Source organism: Orycteropus afer, unplaced genomic scaffold (genome assembly GCF_000298275.1).
Source record: "Orycteropus afer afer isolate SDZICR_OR568_19922 unplaced genomic scaffold, OryAfe1.0 scaffold00064, whole genome shotgun sequence".
NCBI lineage: Eukaryota > Metazoa > Chordata > Mammalia > Tubulidentata > Orycteropodidae > Orycteropus > Orycteropus afer.
Window position 1 is genome coordinate 10,471,218 of NW_006921651.1, and position 14,028 is coordinate 10,485,245.

Consider the following 14,028-nt stretch of genomic DNA (forward strand, 5'->3'; position numbering starts at 1 on the left):
GCTGGGCTGGGGTGCGGGCCATCACCGGGGCAGCGCGGGCGCCCTGGGAGCCTGGCTGGCGGCATCGCCGCGGCCCTCCCGGGAGGGGTGGGGCCGCCCGCCAGGGTCCGGCGCGGCCTTTCTAAAGCAGATGGTGCCGCTGCTGGGGGCAGAGGGGGTGGGCGCGGCCCAGCTGCGGACTGCCTTCTCCGGAAGTGCCTTGCACAAATAGGCGCTTAATAAATATTTGTTGAATGAATGTGTGCGTGAGGTCAGGCCAAGAAGTGCAGAATGGTGACACCCGCTCCTTGTCTGCTACCTGGGTCTGGAGACGGGAACTGGCCCCTCCACACCCTAGTCCTTTCCCTTTGCTCAGCGGCCCATAGTGACCCTCTGAAGCTGGGTCCCTGTCCCTCTGCGAATAACCTTGAAGTACTACTCTCAGCCTGCCCTGGGCAACCAGCTTGCCTCTGGGCTCCTGCTGCGGCTGCCAGTGGGCCAGGCAATGGCTAGGAAGGGCTTCTCCTGCTGGTCAGGACGGATTTCCCCTTGCCCCCTGATAACTGACAGTGCTGCAGCCACTACTTAGGAATGAGGCTGGGGAGGTGGTTCTTAGGACCAGGCCTCTAAATCCTAAAGTTATGTGATGATCATTGCAGCTTTGATGAGGCTCATATGGAGCCAACAGCCACTGGGATTGCTTGGGGGAGCTGGGGCCCCACCGAAGAGGGCAGGGGAGATCTTGGTTCTAGGTGAATAAACATCACCAGCCTCCAGACACCAGCCACGGAGAAGCAGCCCTGGCCCTGGGCTTCCCCAGCCCACCACTAGCTGCTGTCCCGTTGGCAGGGGGACAGGGTGCTAGGGGCCTGGGTTGGGCTGTTTGACCAGGGAGGGGTCTCCTCCCCAGGGCGTGTGTGGGGGCTGTCTTCAGGTCCCAACACAGTGAGATCAACAAGGAGCGGTGGAAGGAGCAGCAATCCAGGCAGCTGGAACCTGGCCCCTAGTTCCCCCTCCACTGGCGCTATCACTTTGGGCAAACTTCTCTCCCCACCCCAGCCCTGCTTCCTCAGCTATAACAAGGGGGAGCTGGGATGACTATGTAGACCCATCCACTGTGGTTCCAGGAGGGAGCGTGGAGAAGAATGAACCACTGATCACATCGACAAGTATTTATGTGCCTAACCGGGGACTGGGTCCTGTGGGTGTCCTGCCCCTGTGGACAGATGTGAATGGATCAGAGGGCACAGGAGGCACCAGAATGGCTGGGAAGAGAGTGGAGGAAGCAGGGGCTCTGACCAGCCATGGCCAGGCTCACCCCAGGCGTTTGCAATTCAGGAGTGTTTTGAAGAAGGGGTGCTGGATACTCCAGCATCTGACTACAAATGCCTCTCTTCCCTGAAGAATGGAAAGGAAAAAAGATGATTTTGGAGCTAAATAGTGAGGGGAGAAAGAATTCACTCTTCTTCCCCAATGTTTTCCTTTGATGGTGTGCCCTGGGGGAATCCTGGTAGTAAGGGGGGTGGTCTTGTCCCTTTCCTGGCTTCCTCTGTCTGCAAACTGAAGCCAGGGTTGGGGGAGTGTGTTGGGGGTCACAGTGGCGCTGTGCCCGTGTCCCCAGCAATATGGGCTGTGAAGGGAGCCCTGGGTGCTGATAGAAGGGGCAAGGTATGGAGCCTGGCATGCTCCATGACACTGGACCCAGGGCCAGTGAGTACGAGTCCTGAAAGCCCTGTCGGGCACAGGACCCTGCCTTGCTCAGCTGAGGGAAGTCCTCCTGGCTGCGTTTGCCCTCATCAAGGGGCCAGGTTCTATTGTAACTCTGAGCAAGGCCACAGTTTCCCACCTCTTCCTGTGGCCTGGTGTATTTAGCCTGTGGATAGCAGCCTGGGGCCCCCGTCTCAGATTCTTGGGGCCACTGGGGGACCCTGGAAATCACCTAGCACTGAGCTGGATAGGGCAGAAAACTCCAGTGCCCCTTTCCTGAAGGAAAGGTGGTCTGGGACCCACCAACCCTGAGAAATGGACCTTCCCCTGGCCACTACCATTCCCCACTGCCCTGGAGAACTTCCCCAGGGGCCTGAGCAGTACTGTCAGGAGGCCGCACCTTCTTCAGGCTGCATAAAGTGGAAAGGGCACCTGCAGACAGGTGATGGCTGCCAAGAGTCCTTCCCACGTCCTGTCAGCCAGCGCAATGGGATTGGAAGATCAGAGGAAGGCGTGTTTGTTCCCAGGGAACGTGCATATGAGCTTGATGCCGCCCCAGCCCCCAGCCCGGCGCTCCTATGCCCCAGTTCCGCTCCACACTCACTGGTCCTCAGGTGAGTCAGAGGATCGGGAGCCACCACCAGGGGCCCAGCGAGCCTGTGTCCAGGACCAGCTTTTCCCCCAACTTAGCCACCAACCTGCAAGCTGCTAAGGGACTGTACCATCACTCCTGTCGCCTGTGGCTCCTGGCTTGTTGGCAGTCAGGAAGAGGGCTGCCAGGAAACCACGCCTCTGGGAAAGCAGCTCCCCATCTCACAGCCCCTTTGGTGAAGACCTGCAGTTTGCTCCCTGTCGCCATAGGCCGTTTCCATTAGACACGCACTGGAGAGACACAAGTGGAGAAGGCCCCCTGGAGCTGGTGCTTTGGCAGCACCCCAGGCCCGGACCCCAGGGGGGAAGGTGTTGGGAACTGGAAAAGGCTGGACTTCCTCTTCTCTTTGCCTGCTGTTAGCCTAACCGCGAAAGTATCTCTTTATACAGAATACTTAACAGATTCTAATATATATTTGTATTTCATTTTGTTATAGTATTTTTATATGTTAAAGGTCAAGATCCAGTGTGTTGTTTTGATTGTCAGATGCTATGTGATTGTGACGTTTTGTGTTGGGGTTTCTGTAGTCTTGTTAATCGACTCTTTCAAAGAAACTGGTTTAGCACAGGCCCTTGAGGGAGCCACACCTGTCCCTTCCCTAGATGCAGTATTGTTTTAGCACATGTTGGATATTGTCTGTTGTCTTACACATGAACATGACATTGATTGAATCACTCCGATTCTGCCTTGTTGATTTCTATTTTTTCAACTGAGCCCCGTGCTGCTGGCATCCACTCTCCCAGGGCACAGGGCTTTCTGTGTGGAATCACAGACCCAGCCACCACCCAGTGATGGCACCAAGATGCAGCCATAGGGGACGTGACCCTACAACTCACCGGTCCTCCTGAAGAAGGATGGGGAGGTCTGGGGAGGCTCGGCTTGTGGCTCCCTTGGGATCAGTCAATGTGAGGGCAGAGCCCAGCACGTAACACGGGGATCCCAAGAGGCTACTCATCCTCCTCTCCTTTAAAGCGTTTGTGTTCCATCTACATTTTTTAAATCTGTGTACAGACCCACACTCATATTTCATCTGGCCCTGAGGGTTTCTGAGCATCAGGGCAACAGTGTGGCTTCTCAGACAGCCCCAGCCCTGTTAAGATTAACCCGCTTTTTTAACCCGGAATTTTTAGGATCAGTGGATAAAGGGTGCATATCTCATTCTGTAGTTGTTCTACTCCCATCTCACAGATTAGAAGATGGCATACGGTTTCGTACATATGCTGAGTGTCCAGGTGAGGCCAAGCCCTGGCATGCATTCTGGGCAAGATCCCTGCCACAAAGGGGACCTGGCTGGCCGTCCTGATGCCAGGCCCGTGGCCTGATTTCTTAATAGAAAACTGGGCAATGGTGAAGGTCACGCAAGCCACGCCTTAGCGATAGCAACTGCTGAGCCTTCAAAGCAATGAGAGATGGGGGAGGAAATGTAATGAACGGAAGAGCATGGAAAAGAACATGGGCTAAAGATGGTTGTAAATACCAGTGTCTGGAGTCAGTCAGGTGGGACATGCCCTCTGATCCATCACCTGTACTGCCACTGCTGACAAAGCCACAGGCACAGAGGCATTTCGTACTGGAAGGAAAAACAACAGCAAACAGCAATCAGCAGTTTGGGACTGTCGTGACCTGAAGGGGACATCTCCCATTCTTCCGAGCTCTAGGTGATTCTTACCATGCACTAGTTTTGTTAGATTTTTTTTTTTTTAAAGAGAAGCCAAAAATCTGAATTTTTATGTAAAAGCTTATAGTTTCCAAATATTTTAAAAAACAAAACAAAAAATATTGGGCTAAGCACATGTGCGAGCCACCAGTTTGCAACCACTGAGTTCAAGTAAAATAAGGGGCAGAGACTGCTGTCAGAAGTCCCCTGTCTGAGGCCACGGGCACAGGGGGGCTCGGCTGAAGGTGGAGGTTGCAGGAGTGCCAAGCAGTCTGCCAAAAGGCTGCCCAGTCTGAGTACGTGAAGTGCCAAATTCTCCCAGGTTTTGGGATGACGCACCCCTATACCTAAGCCCTCGGAGTTAGTTCTGGAGATGCTTCTGCTTCCAGTGGGTCACTTTGGGGCAGTATTCTAGTTATGCTACCACACAATGAATACTGGAGGAAAAAGGTCTATCTTAACAATCGAAACGTCTACTCTGGAACAAGATAATTTTCCAAAGTTAAATTAAGAAGGGGTGAGCTGGCTTTGCTAACTGTTGGGTTATTTTCACCAGATGTTGGCCACTATCAGATGAACTTGTTAATTAAATCACTGGCCCTTTCTGTCCTTAAATAGACCCACCTCAAGCTATGCTGGTGAAATAAAATAATGGAACAGGTCATGAGGTTAGCAAATGTAGGACTTTTTCTCAGCTTCCTGTCATACTTGAACATGAGCTATGGAGAGCTGCGGCGGCCCCTGCCTGAAGTCAAGAGCTTGAACTCAATTGCCCCTTGCTCCTCAGGATGAAACACTGGCATCTTGCCAACCTTGTCCTGGAATTCGCAAGGAGTCATCCATTGTGTTTTCCTTTTCCTTAAGTCAGGTATAAATCACAAAGTGGCCAAAGATTCAGTAAACAATAATGCTTCCTTAAATCCCAAGTACCATTGGTTCTGACAGGAGGATTAAGTAGTACTGTTTCTTGGTTCCTCCTTGCAGTTTACCAACTTTGCTGTAAGCTGTGAGTCGAATGCTGGGCTTCACTGCGCTCTGTACCCGCTCCAGTGATTACACAGACACACTTTAATATCAAAGAAGTTTAATACGTTGCAATAAAATAAGCGCCTTGGAAAAGCTCATGGAATAGATGCCAATGTTAGATAAACCCTCCCACGCATCCTCCAGCCATCCCTCAAAATCAAACAAGAAACTGAAACAACAAAGGAAGTCCTTCCAAGCTTGGGTTTCAGTGAGGGGCCCTTTACCAGCAACAAGAACACAGTCTCCTATACGGCCTAAGAGGAAAGTAAAACATAGAAGCACAAAAAATCCACAAGATTTCAATATTTAAGAGACTTGGTACATATTCAAAGTTAAAATAACTCCAACTTTTATAGCTATACATATTGTTTTAAAGCAACTTAATATATTTTTAAAATTCATATATACACTCTCAAAGGTTCTTCAGGTGAGGTATGTAAACATTGTCTAATGAAAATTTTTCAATGTTTCAAACCAACAAATTCACAGCATACATTGAATTTTCATCCATTTAAAGACACAGTATTTTCCTACACTCACTAACATAGTGGAAATCCAGGCCCAAGAGACATGTGCAGATGTTGTGGGTCAGCAATTTGCAGAATTCCTCATTTCACTGTTTTGGAGAGACCGCCTGCACACAGGTAAGGAGCACACACTTGGTACCAGGATGGGCATCTGGATCACTGGCTACGACTCACAAGACAGCAAAAAGAGCACATCTCAACAGCTACGAGATTGACCTCAGCAATGACAACACTGGGAGGAACCAGAAAGACCATTAAAGGAACTAGAGATTCATCTTAGAGCTCCCTGAATCCACAGCAGGACCAGCAGCCCCACCCTAACCTCATTCCGAAGGGTCACGGCCTAAAACGAATAAAAAAATCCCACACGGCACCTGAGCTTCAGTTAAATTGCATGGGCCTCCTATGACCCCTGGCCCCTCAAAGGCATTCACTGTAGCCTAAATTAGGACCCTGGGCTGTGCTTTTCATACAGGTTGGGGTTGAATTTCTTAATATCATAATGCATATGGGAAAATAATGCCATGAGTTCACAAACACGGCCAGTGCCAGCACAAGAGCGTTGGCCAGTGGCCTTGGAGGAGCTCAATTTTGAAAACTACTTGTTCCCTGAGGGTAAACAGCAGGCTTCTATTGAGATTAAGTGAGACTAATGGGGAGGGGTATTTATTACAAGGTAGTAAGACTTGGAGAGCCTCAGGCCATAACTCTATTTCACCCCCCTGTAATCTATAATGCTCCCTCCCACCCATTCCCCCCACCCCCACCCCTCCCCCCACTCCCAGAAGTAGTCACCTCCCCAAAGACACAATATAGGTCAATTTCCTTCCTCTTGCTTGCTTTCAGGCTCAGCAAAGGAAAGTTTTATTCTAATGCATCCACTTCAATCTAAAAAACACTAGTGAAAAATTTCAAACACCATCATAAATACAAAAGAGAAGACATATTCCCAAAGCCTAAAAAATTACATTACTTCTATTAATGGTTATCTGGGTGTGGGGTATTTATTTTTCACAAAGTTTAGGACGGTCACAAGGAGAGGCTGCTAAACTGCTTAGAAATCTGTTGAACTGGACACACCAGGAGGCCTGAAGAAAGAGTGACTGCGCTAGATCCTGACCTAAGCGGTTTCTCCCCAGCAGGAGGGAGGCTTTAGGCCTCAGGTCCAGGCACAGAGCAGTTCACAGGACATGGGACAGCTTTTAAAGGTAGGCTGCATATAGTCTAAGGATATTTAATTGGCCATTTCAATTTTTAACGTAGAAACTTCCTAAACTTACTCCATAGATAACTACGTTTCGCTTTAGATTCTGGAAATCCTGTACATTCATGGAAAACGCTCCTTTTCCCCCAAGGGTCTGCCCAATTTTGGATGTCTGGTGCTGCAGATCTCTCATCCACTGCTACAGTTTTATGGCGTGAAGGAGATTGTAGACAAACGTAAGCACAAATTCAAGTACAGCAACCTCTCGGCAAAGGCAACAGGTCAGCAAGAGCTGTTCCACCCCCACCCCATCCTCTGAGACAAGGGCCACTGGGACCCCGGAATAAATGTTATTACCTAGCATCTTATTGCTTGTGGGCCACACATCAGAAAGAACACCTGGAAATCTGCTCTGCAGATCTGGGTACTGACCACTGACCAGTTTATCATACAAACGTATATATATATATAATATATAACACAACCCGATGAGAAAAGGGGCAGTTAAAGCTTGGATGTGATGTAACATTACAGATCAAATACCCCAAACAGCTCTCAGCCTGCTGGTTTTTGTTCTCTGTCATGTGTGAACTGCGTTATGAAAATCAAGTCCACTGCTCAAAACACCAATCTACAGTCCTACAATGCAGACCGACACCACTCAGAACATGGATCTGTACACAGCACATGGAATAAATATTTTTAAAAACTATTTACAACATTACTTCTTGTGAACATTTAGATGAGAGCAAAATTTATTTCTTCCTGCAAAGTTTAAAAAAGTTTTGACCGTCTAGTTCAGTGCTAAATTCCCTGGCACCTCGTTATCCATTCACATTTCACCTTACAATCAGATTTGCTTACAAATAGTATCTAGAAAAAAACATTCTCCAGCCTTACTGTTCAAGTGTCCTCCTCATTTGTTTAGAAGAGAAAAAGGGAGGCCATAAGGAAACATGCCAATTATGGTTCAATTGGATGACAAAAATCCCTGTGTGCCCACGGTCCTAAAGCTGCCTGCAGACCTGGAGTTGCAGCTTTCTGTCCAGCCAGCTGGGCAGGATGAGAATCATGACTCAGACAGGCGAGCCCGGGAATGGGGCAGGGGAGAAGCACAGTCATGGAGCATTGGTTCCGTTACAGCTAGGGGTGCTCTGAAATGCAGACCAGGACTCCTGAGAAACAGAGCTGAACACATCTTACAACAGATGGTCTCATTCTGTAACCACTGGCTACAGCTGGGACTGGCACACATCTGCACAGATGCTTGCTGAGAGAGAGAGGAGGAGGAGGAGGGGAGCTGAGGTGCTCACGAGCATTGTCAAGGTGCAGAAGGTAACATGCCCCATGGTTGAAGAGCGTGGACAGGGATCATTCACAAACATGAGGCTAGGACTACATCTTAATGCTTTCTTTAGGCAACCGGTGGCTTCTTCATACCCCACAGGTGTGGGTTTGGATTCCCTGTGGCTACAACTAAGGCTCGTTTCTCTGCCCGGGCTGTTGAAGTGTGCAGTTGAACATACCACCCGTTTATGCAAGAAGTGGGTGCCTGAGGCAGTCCTGATGCCATGCCTGGCCAGGCCATACTTTTTGTGGGAGTGCCACTTTGTTCTGGGGCGACTGCTGCATCTGCCCAAATACGGTGTGGGTTCCACCGTTCTTCTTTCACTGAGTTGTTTAGGGTTCAATGGCTGAGCATGGTGGTTGAGGAGGATGTGTAGTTACAAAGAACAGTTTTTCGGAAAGCCCTTTTGATAGTTAATTTTTTTTGTTTTTGTTAAAATAAATACTTTCTATAGAAGCATTCGAACAGGAAAATATCATTATTTACACAGTAAAATAAACCCCACAGTGGTATGTATAAATATATGTATGTATTTGAGACAATAGTCACTAATACAGTCTCCTAGAACTATTAAGAATGCAGAAACCACTGGTGCAACCAAGAACCTTAAGTTGTAGTGGCTCTAAAAATTTCTTACCTGTGGCATAAATACACAAACTTCTGTAAATCTTGTTTGTATAGCATCTTTTCCACAAACTAGCTCCCAAATACTACAGCTTTTGCAACAAAACAATGAGGTCACAGGAAACAATTAGGGTTAAGGGGGAAAAAAAAAAAGGTTTGATAAACTGACCAAAATTTGGACCCAATGTCTAAATTAAAAAAAAAAAAAGTTATGGAGTGAAAATTGCTTCTACCACCACATGCATGTTTTCACTGGAAGATGGGAGAATGTGCCTCCTGGAAGGGGGATGGTGGCAAGAGCAAAGTACAAGGGACAAGGAAGGGCAAGATGTAAGGGAGGCTCCTCAAAATGAGATGAGTCAGGCCATCAGGGTCAGGCTTCCTTGGCCAGGCCAGAGAGCCCTGGCTGTAGTCTAAAGCTGCCGGTATGCTGATGATGTGCCATCAACATGCTGGTGTCTTTACGAGAACTCAGAGTATGTGCTCTGGATTCGAGGTGCAATAGGTTCGACCTAAGACCAGCCAAGTATGCTCACAAGTAATGACTGAAGCTTGGGAAGGGATGAAACTAGATACAAAAGAGAAATAGAAGGCTTAAGGGCTAAAATACACCCTGTGCTTGCCAGGAGAGGTGCTATTCTAGGCTCAGGTTTGTTGGTAAATCACGTGTGTTGAATACTGTAGTGGAATGTCAAATTCATCCAGATCCATAAAAATGAGGACAACCGTACTTTTAGTTTAAAAGATTCTGTACTTAGTTTTAACTACATAATCTAGTAGACATGATCATGTCTACAATTCATCAACAATATTCAATCAGCAAAGGGGATATTTTTCTTTCCTTTTTTTTAAAGCACAAGCATTATTCAGGACTAACAGGCCACAGCAGCTGGGTACAGATATGGACAAGAGACCCTAAAATCTAAAAAGGAAGGAAATTTGCAATGGTAGACCCTAAAATCTAAAAGGAAATTTGCAATGCAAAAGTAAATGTGTGTGTAGTTGTCCACATAATTTGATCTTGAATGGCATACTGCAAAGCTCAGCAAACTTTCTGTGAAGGGCCACAAAGTAAGTATTTTAGGCCATTTGGGCCACATATCATCGCTGTTACATATTCTTTTTTTAAATATATATATCCTTAAAAAAAAAAAAAAAAAAGGTAAAGTCCATTGTTCCAACCCCTGGCATATATATAACCATAAGCACCCAGCCCTTTTTTTTTTTTTTTTAAATGGGTTGTCTACACTTTCTGGTGGCTTGCCTTCTGGGCTTTCATGCTAAGTGGAATGGACCCACAGAGGTGAGGAAACCTGTGTGTCTCTGCTTGCCAAGTGACAATAATGATACAACTGCCCTTCTGAAGGATGGAGCAAAGGATGCTTTCCTGTGTACTGAGCAAAAGCCACCAGGACTCTGGGAAAAGGAGGATCAGACAGAGAAGGTAATGGAAGGAACTGACCAGCGCTGGCCCAATTCCAAGGGCAAAAGCATGAGTAAGGACACCCTCTGTAAAGTGCCCAACGTGGTTCCTGGGCCCCCGGTCCATCACAGCAAAGCCCCAAGTGGGGACAGCATCAGAGGAGGGTGGGTTTCTGCCAGGGTATGCTTATCTTAAAGAGGTCGGATCCTAGAGTCTACCAATCAACCCGTGGTGGAATACAGAGTCTGTTCTGAGGTTTCAAGGGAGGAATTCTATCAAAAGTCTTTCTATAATTCTTTCTTTCTTTCTTTTTTTAAAGAACGATCCTTTATCTTCTTTTCCCTGAAAAAGATTTGGGAGCAAGCATGGGGAAGAGGACTGTTAGGATGTGAGGATGCCTTTTCAATAGGATAAACACAGATAGATACAATTTAATACTTAAAAAAAAAAATCCCAGTATTTCAGTGTATATATATATGTATCAAGCCATAAGACACAAAATTAATAAGCTAAGGAAAAAAAAGATAATTACCAGTTTATCAACACTCAAAGGCATTGCTTTGGGTCCACTGACAAATTTTTTTTACTGATATGACATTCAGCTTCATACTGAAAATTAGCACAGAAACTTACCCCGAGTTTTGGGGATAGGAAGTTGATTGGATTTGATCTAAAGATGTAATCCATGACTTCTCGGTCATACGCTCCAATTTTTTATCAATCTTTTCTAAAGTACTTCAAGTCTCTTATTTTTTGACTTTTAATAAAATTATTTTGAAACAATAATAGTATATGACTGAAAAAATATCAGAATCAACACATTTTTATTCGCCTAGAAGCTGGCCAAAAATACGTAAGAACACACACTGCATGGGTTAGCGATCTTTGTTTCTACCTCATGAAGACTCTTCCATATTTAAATGTGAGTCACAGGAGTCAAATCCAACTAAGGTAGACTGAACTAATTTCAAAAGAAAAACAATCTTGGCTTCCTTTAGGAACAAATAAGAAATGTACCGAGTCAGCTCCATGAGTGAAAGGACAGGGCTAGGCCACATTTTAGATCTCAGTGTCTGTTTTGTTCATGGGTTCTAGTTCTACAGGCTAAAGGTGGCCTCACCGTTGAGTCCTGCGATGGGTTATTTTAAGAAGGAAGATGGGATACTTAAGCTCAAGTGTAAGGGGAGGGCAGCTGATGTGCTATATCAAAATAACATGCCTCCCTTGTAGCAGCCAGACTAAAGGAATGTAAAAGAATAAAACTGCAATAAGCAAGAAGAAGAAAAAAGAGAGGAAAAGAGGCAGAGGAAAGGGAAGATAAATTAGGGAAGATGTAGCCCTGAAACAGGATTATTTTCTCAAGCACAGATCAGCAAGCTTTTTCTTAAAGTCCAGATAGTAAACACTCTAGGCTTTGTGGACTGTATGCAGGCATCCAACTCTGCTGTTGTAGTGTGAAAGCACAGACAACTGGTGAACAAATGGGCATGACAATGTTCTAATATAATTTTATTTACAAAAGTAAGTGGCCAGCCCATGGTTTGCAGACCCTTGAAATATCTGTAGGCCAAGGGTAGCCTGCGCTGGTTGACTGAAATAAAAAAGAGGAGGTGCACCTCCCTGGGCTGATGGCCGGCACCTGCGGGTATTCCAGAGTCCCCCAGCCAGCCCAGTCCCAGGTGCTGTGACAGGACACCAGACTTGCTGATGGTGACACTATAGCATCGCCAGCTTGCATCACATGGCATGTTGTCCTTTTCCTATGTAGCTCTTAGGTCCACCAATCAGTAGGAACGTTGCCCATTAATGCTCTCATTTATGTGTGACAGCTTCAGCTCTCAGCACAGAATCCATCCAATGGCAGAAGAGAGACCACTGGAATAAATGAAATCCTTGATTCAAACTGTCTCGAAGTAATGCTTTTTACTGATGACCTATCTCAACAGTGAGAAACTCACCTGGGCAGTGTGTTCAGTATAAAAAATCCCATTAGAAAGCACCATAGAGGTAAAGGGATGATTAGCTACACCTCTTCTATCCATACTATTATGTGGATAATGAGGCACGAAACTACAGCATAAGATATTTTTTCTTTTTCCAAGACAAGGCTTGTGTGGAAATCTTAATTAATTACAGACACAACAGAACTGGCCTAGTTAAGGAACCCAAAAGACCAGCGATTACTGATCAACAGATACAAATAACATTCTTATGTAGGAAGCTTCAAGAGCAGAACAAAATTTTGTGGCCTTCCTGCTGCGCTGCATGATTGCTACTAGTCTGAGGAAGTGCAAGGGGCAAGCCCCTAGACCCTGCCAGAGAGGCTGTCTCTGGGCTGTCCTCCCATGTGACAGAAAATGGCTCTCATGAAGAGGGCCGCTTTTCCAGATGTCTCCCAGCCCCTCTGGAAGCTCAGAGGGGAGACCAGTGTCCTCTGGCTATCAAGTTTGCTCCATCATTGGGGCAGCTGCTTCACTTGGTACAGGCCCGGGAGCAGAATTCAACTTCTGATTTAGAACCTGGAGTGAAGGACAGACTGCTGCTGGGGTGCCTGGTGGAAAGCTGTACCGTGAAGATGGCCACAGAAGGAGGCCTTGGCAAAGGAGGGAAAACAAGGGGGAACTTGAATCGATACCAAGCCTGGGGCTTGGAGGCATCTGGTGACAGGTTTGCCAGCATCTGCCGTAGGTGTGAAAGGACCTTTCGGAGGAGGGCCTCGAGATTTTTTTTTTTTTTTTTTCCTTTTCTTTTCTTCTATTAGCAAAATGATCTGAGTCAACAAGAATGATATTCAACAAATATAAAAGCAATTCTAAACTAAGTGTCCTAATTATGTAGAAACCCAGTCTATCTAAACATAGTCACAATTATAAAGCATAATTTTAAAGGTGATCCATTGCATTGTTAGGTATGTAAAATAAATACATACTCATTGACATCTTTTCTCAAATGCAGGCTAGAATGGGAGAGAAGGCTATATTATTGTGAAAAAGAAGTGAGAAAAGTAATGGAATGAATTCGAAATCTAGAATTGGAAAAGTTCCACCCATTTACTGCCTCACACCTCTCCCTACCAAGCACTCTTACAAGGTAGTCTATGTGTGGCCAGAGGGCACCTCAAATGTATGCACAGAAACCAGAACACCCGACAGCGGCAAATATCAGATGTTTAAGTCTCACGAAAACAATATCCAGTGACAACTATATGGAAAGGTATATATTTTTTAAACTTTAAAACTTTTTTTTTTTAGATTAAATGAACCCACTCAAAACATATTAATGCTTCTGTGCAACTTAATGCTGAGAGAGCGCTGCCGACATACACACTCAGCAGTTTCATTAAGAGAGTAGCTCTGAATGGCTGAAGTCAAAGACACCATACAGGAAAAAGAAAAGGTTCATGGGAGAGAGGAGACTTAAAAAAAAAAAAAAAAAAAAAATCAGAGCTTCACTGAAGACAGTAAGCTTTACTACCTATGAAATTCAACAAAATTCCCAATTTCCCATGAATCAAATGCCCTTCTCTAGGCCTAGCCAATCATCAGAAGTTTGCACTATCTACATTAAACCTTTAATAAAATGTGTAGAAGAAGGTTTATTTTATCACGATTTGAATGAACTAATGCATTTGCAAAAAGTGCATTAAAAATAATGCCTTAAAAAAAAAGTCCATCTGGATTTAGCTAAAGATATCAGAAACAACCTAAACAAATGGAAAACTTTTAATGAAAAGAAGAGGGCAGCAGCTGTCCACCAAGCCTGTTTTGGTGACAGAGCAAATTAAAGAAGCTAGTTGAAGCTTTAACCACCAAGCCTGTGTTGTGGAGCAGCCCCGTCGGCATGCCAGGAACACACTGTGTTACAGGAAATAATGGAGCAAT

General features: G+C 45.8%; 1 protein-coding gene across 1 annotated transcript in view; it reads left to right on the forward strand.

The window, feature by feature from the left end:
* Window positions 1-211, forward strand: part of SLIT1 (slit guidance ligand 1) — a 213,079-nt gene extending 212,868 nt beyond the window's left edge. The window contains exon 36 of the mRNA XM_007940050.2: window positions 131-211. Coding sequence (XP_007938241.1) covers window positions 131-211 — 81 coding nt within the window. The remainder of the gene's footprint in view (window positions 1-130) is intronic.
* The last annotated feature ends 13,817 nt before the right edge of the window (window positions 212-14,028 follow it).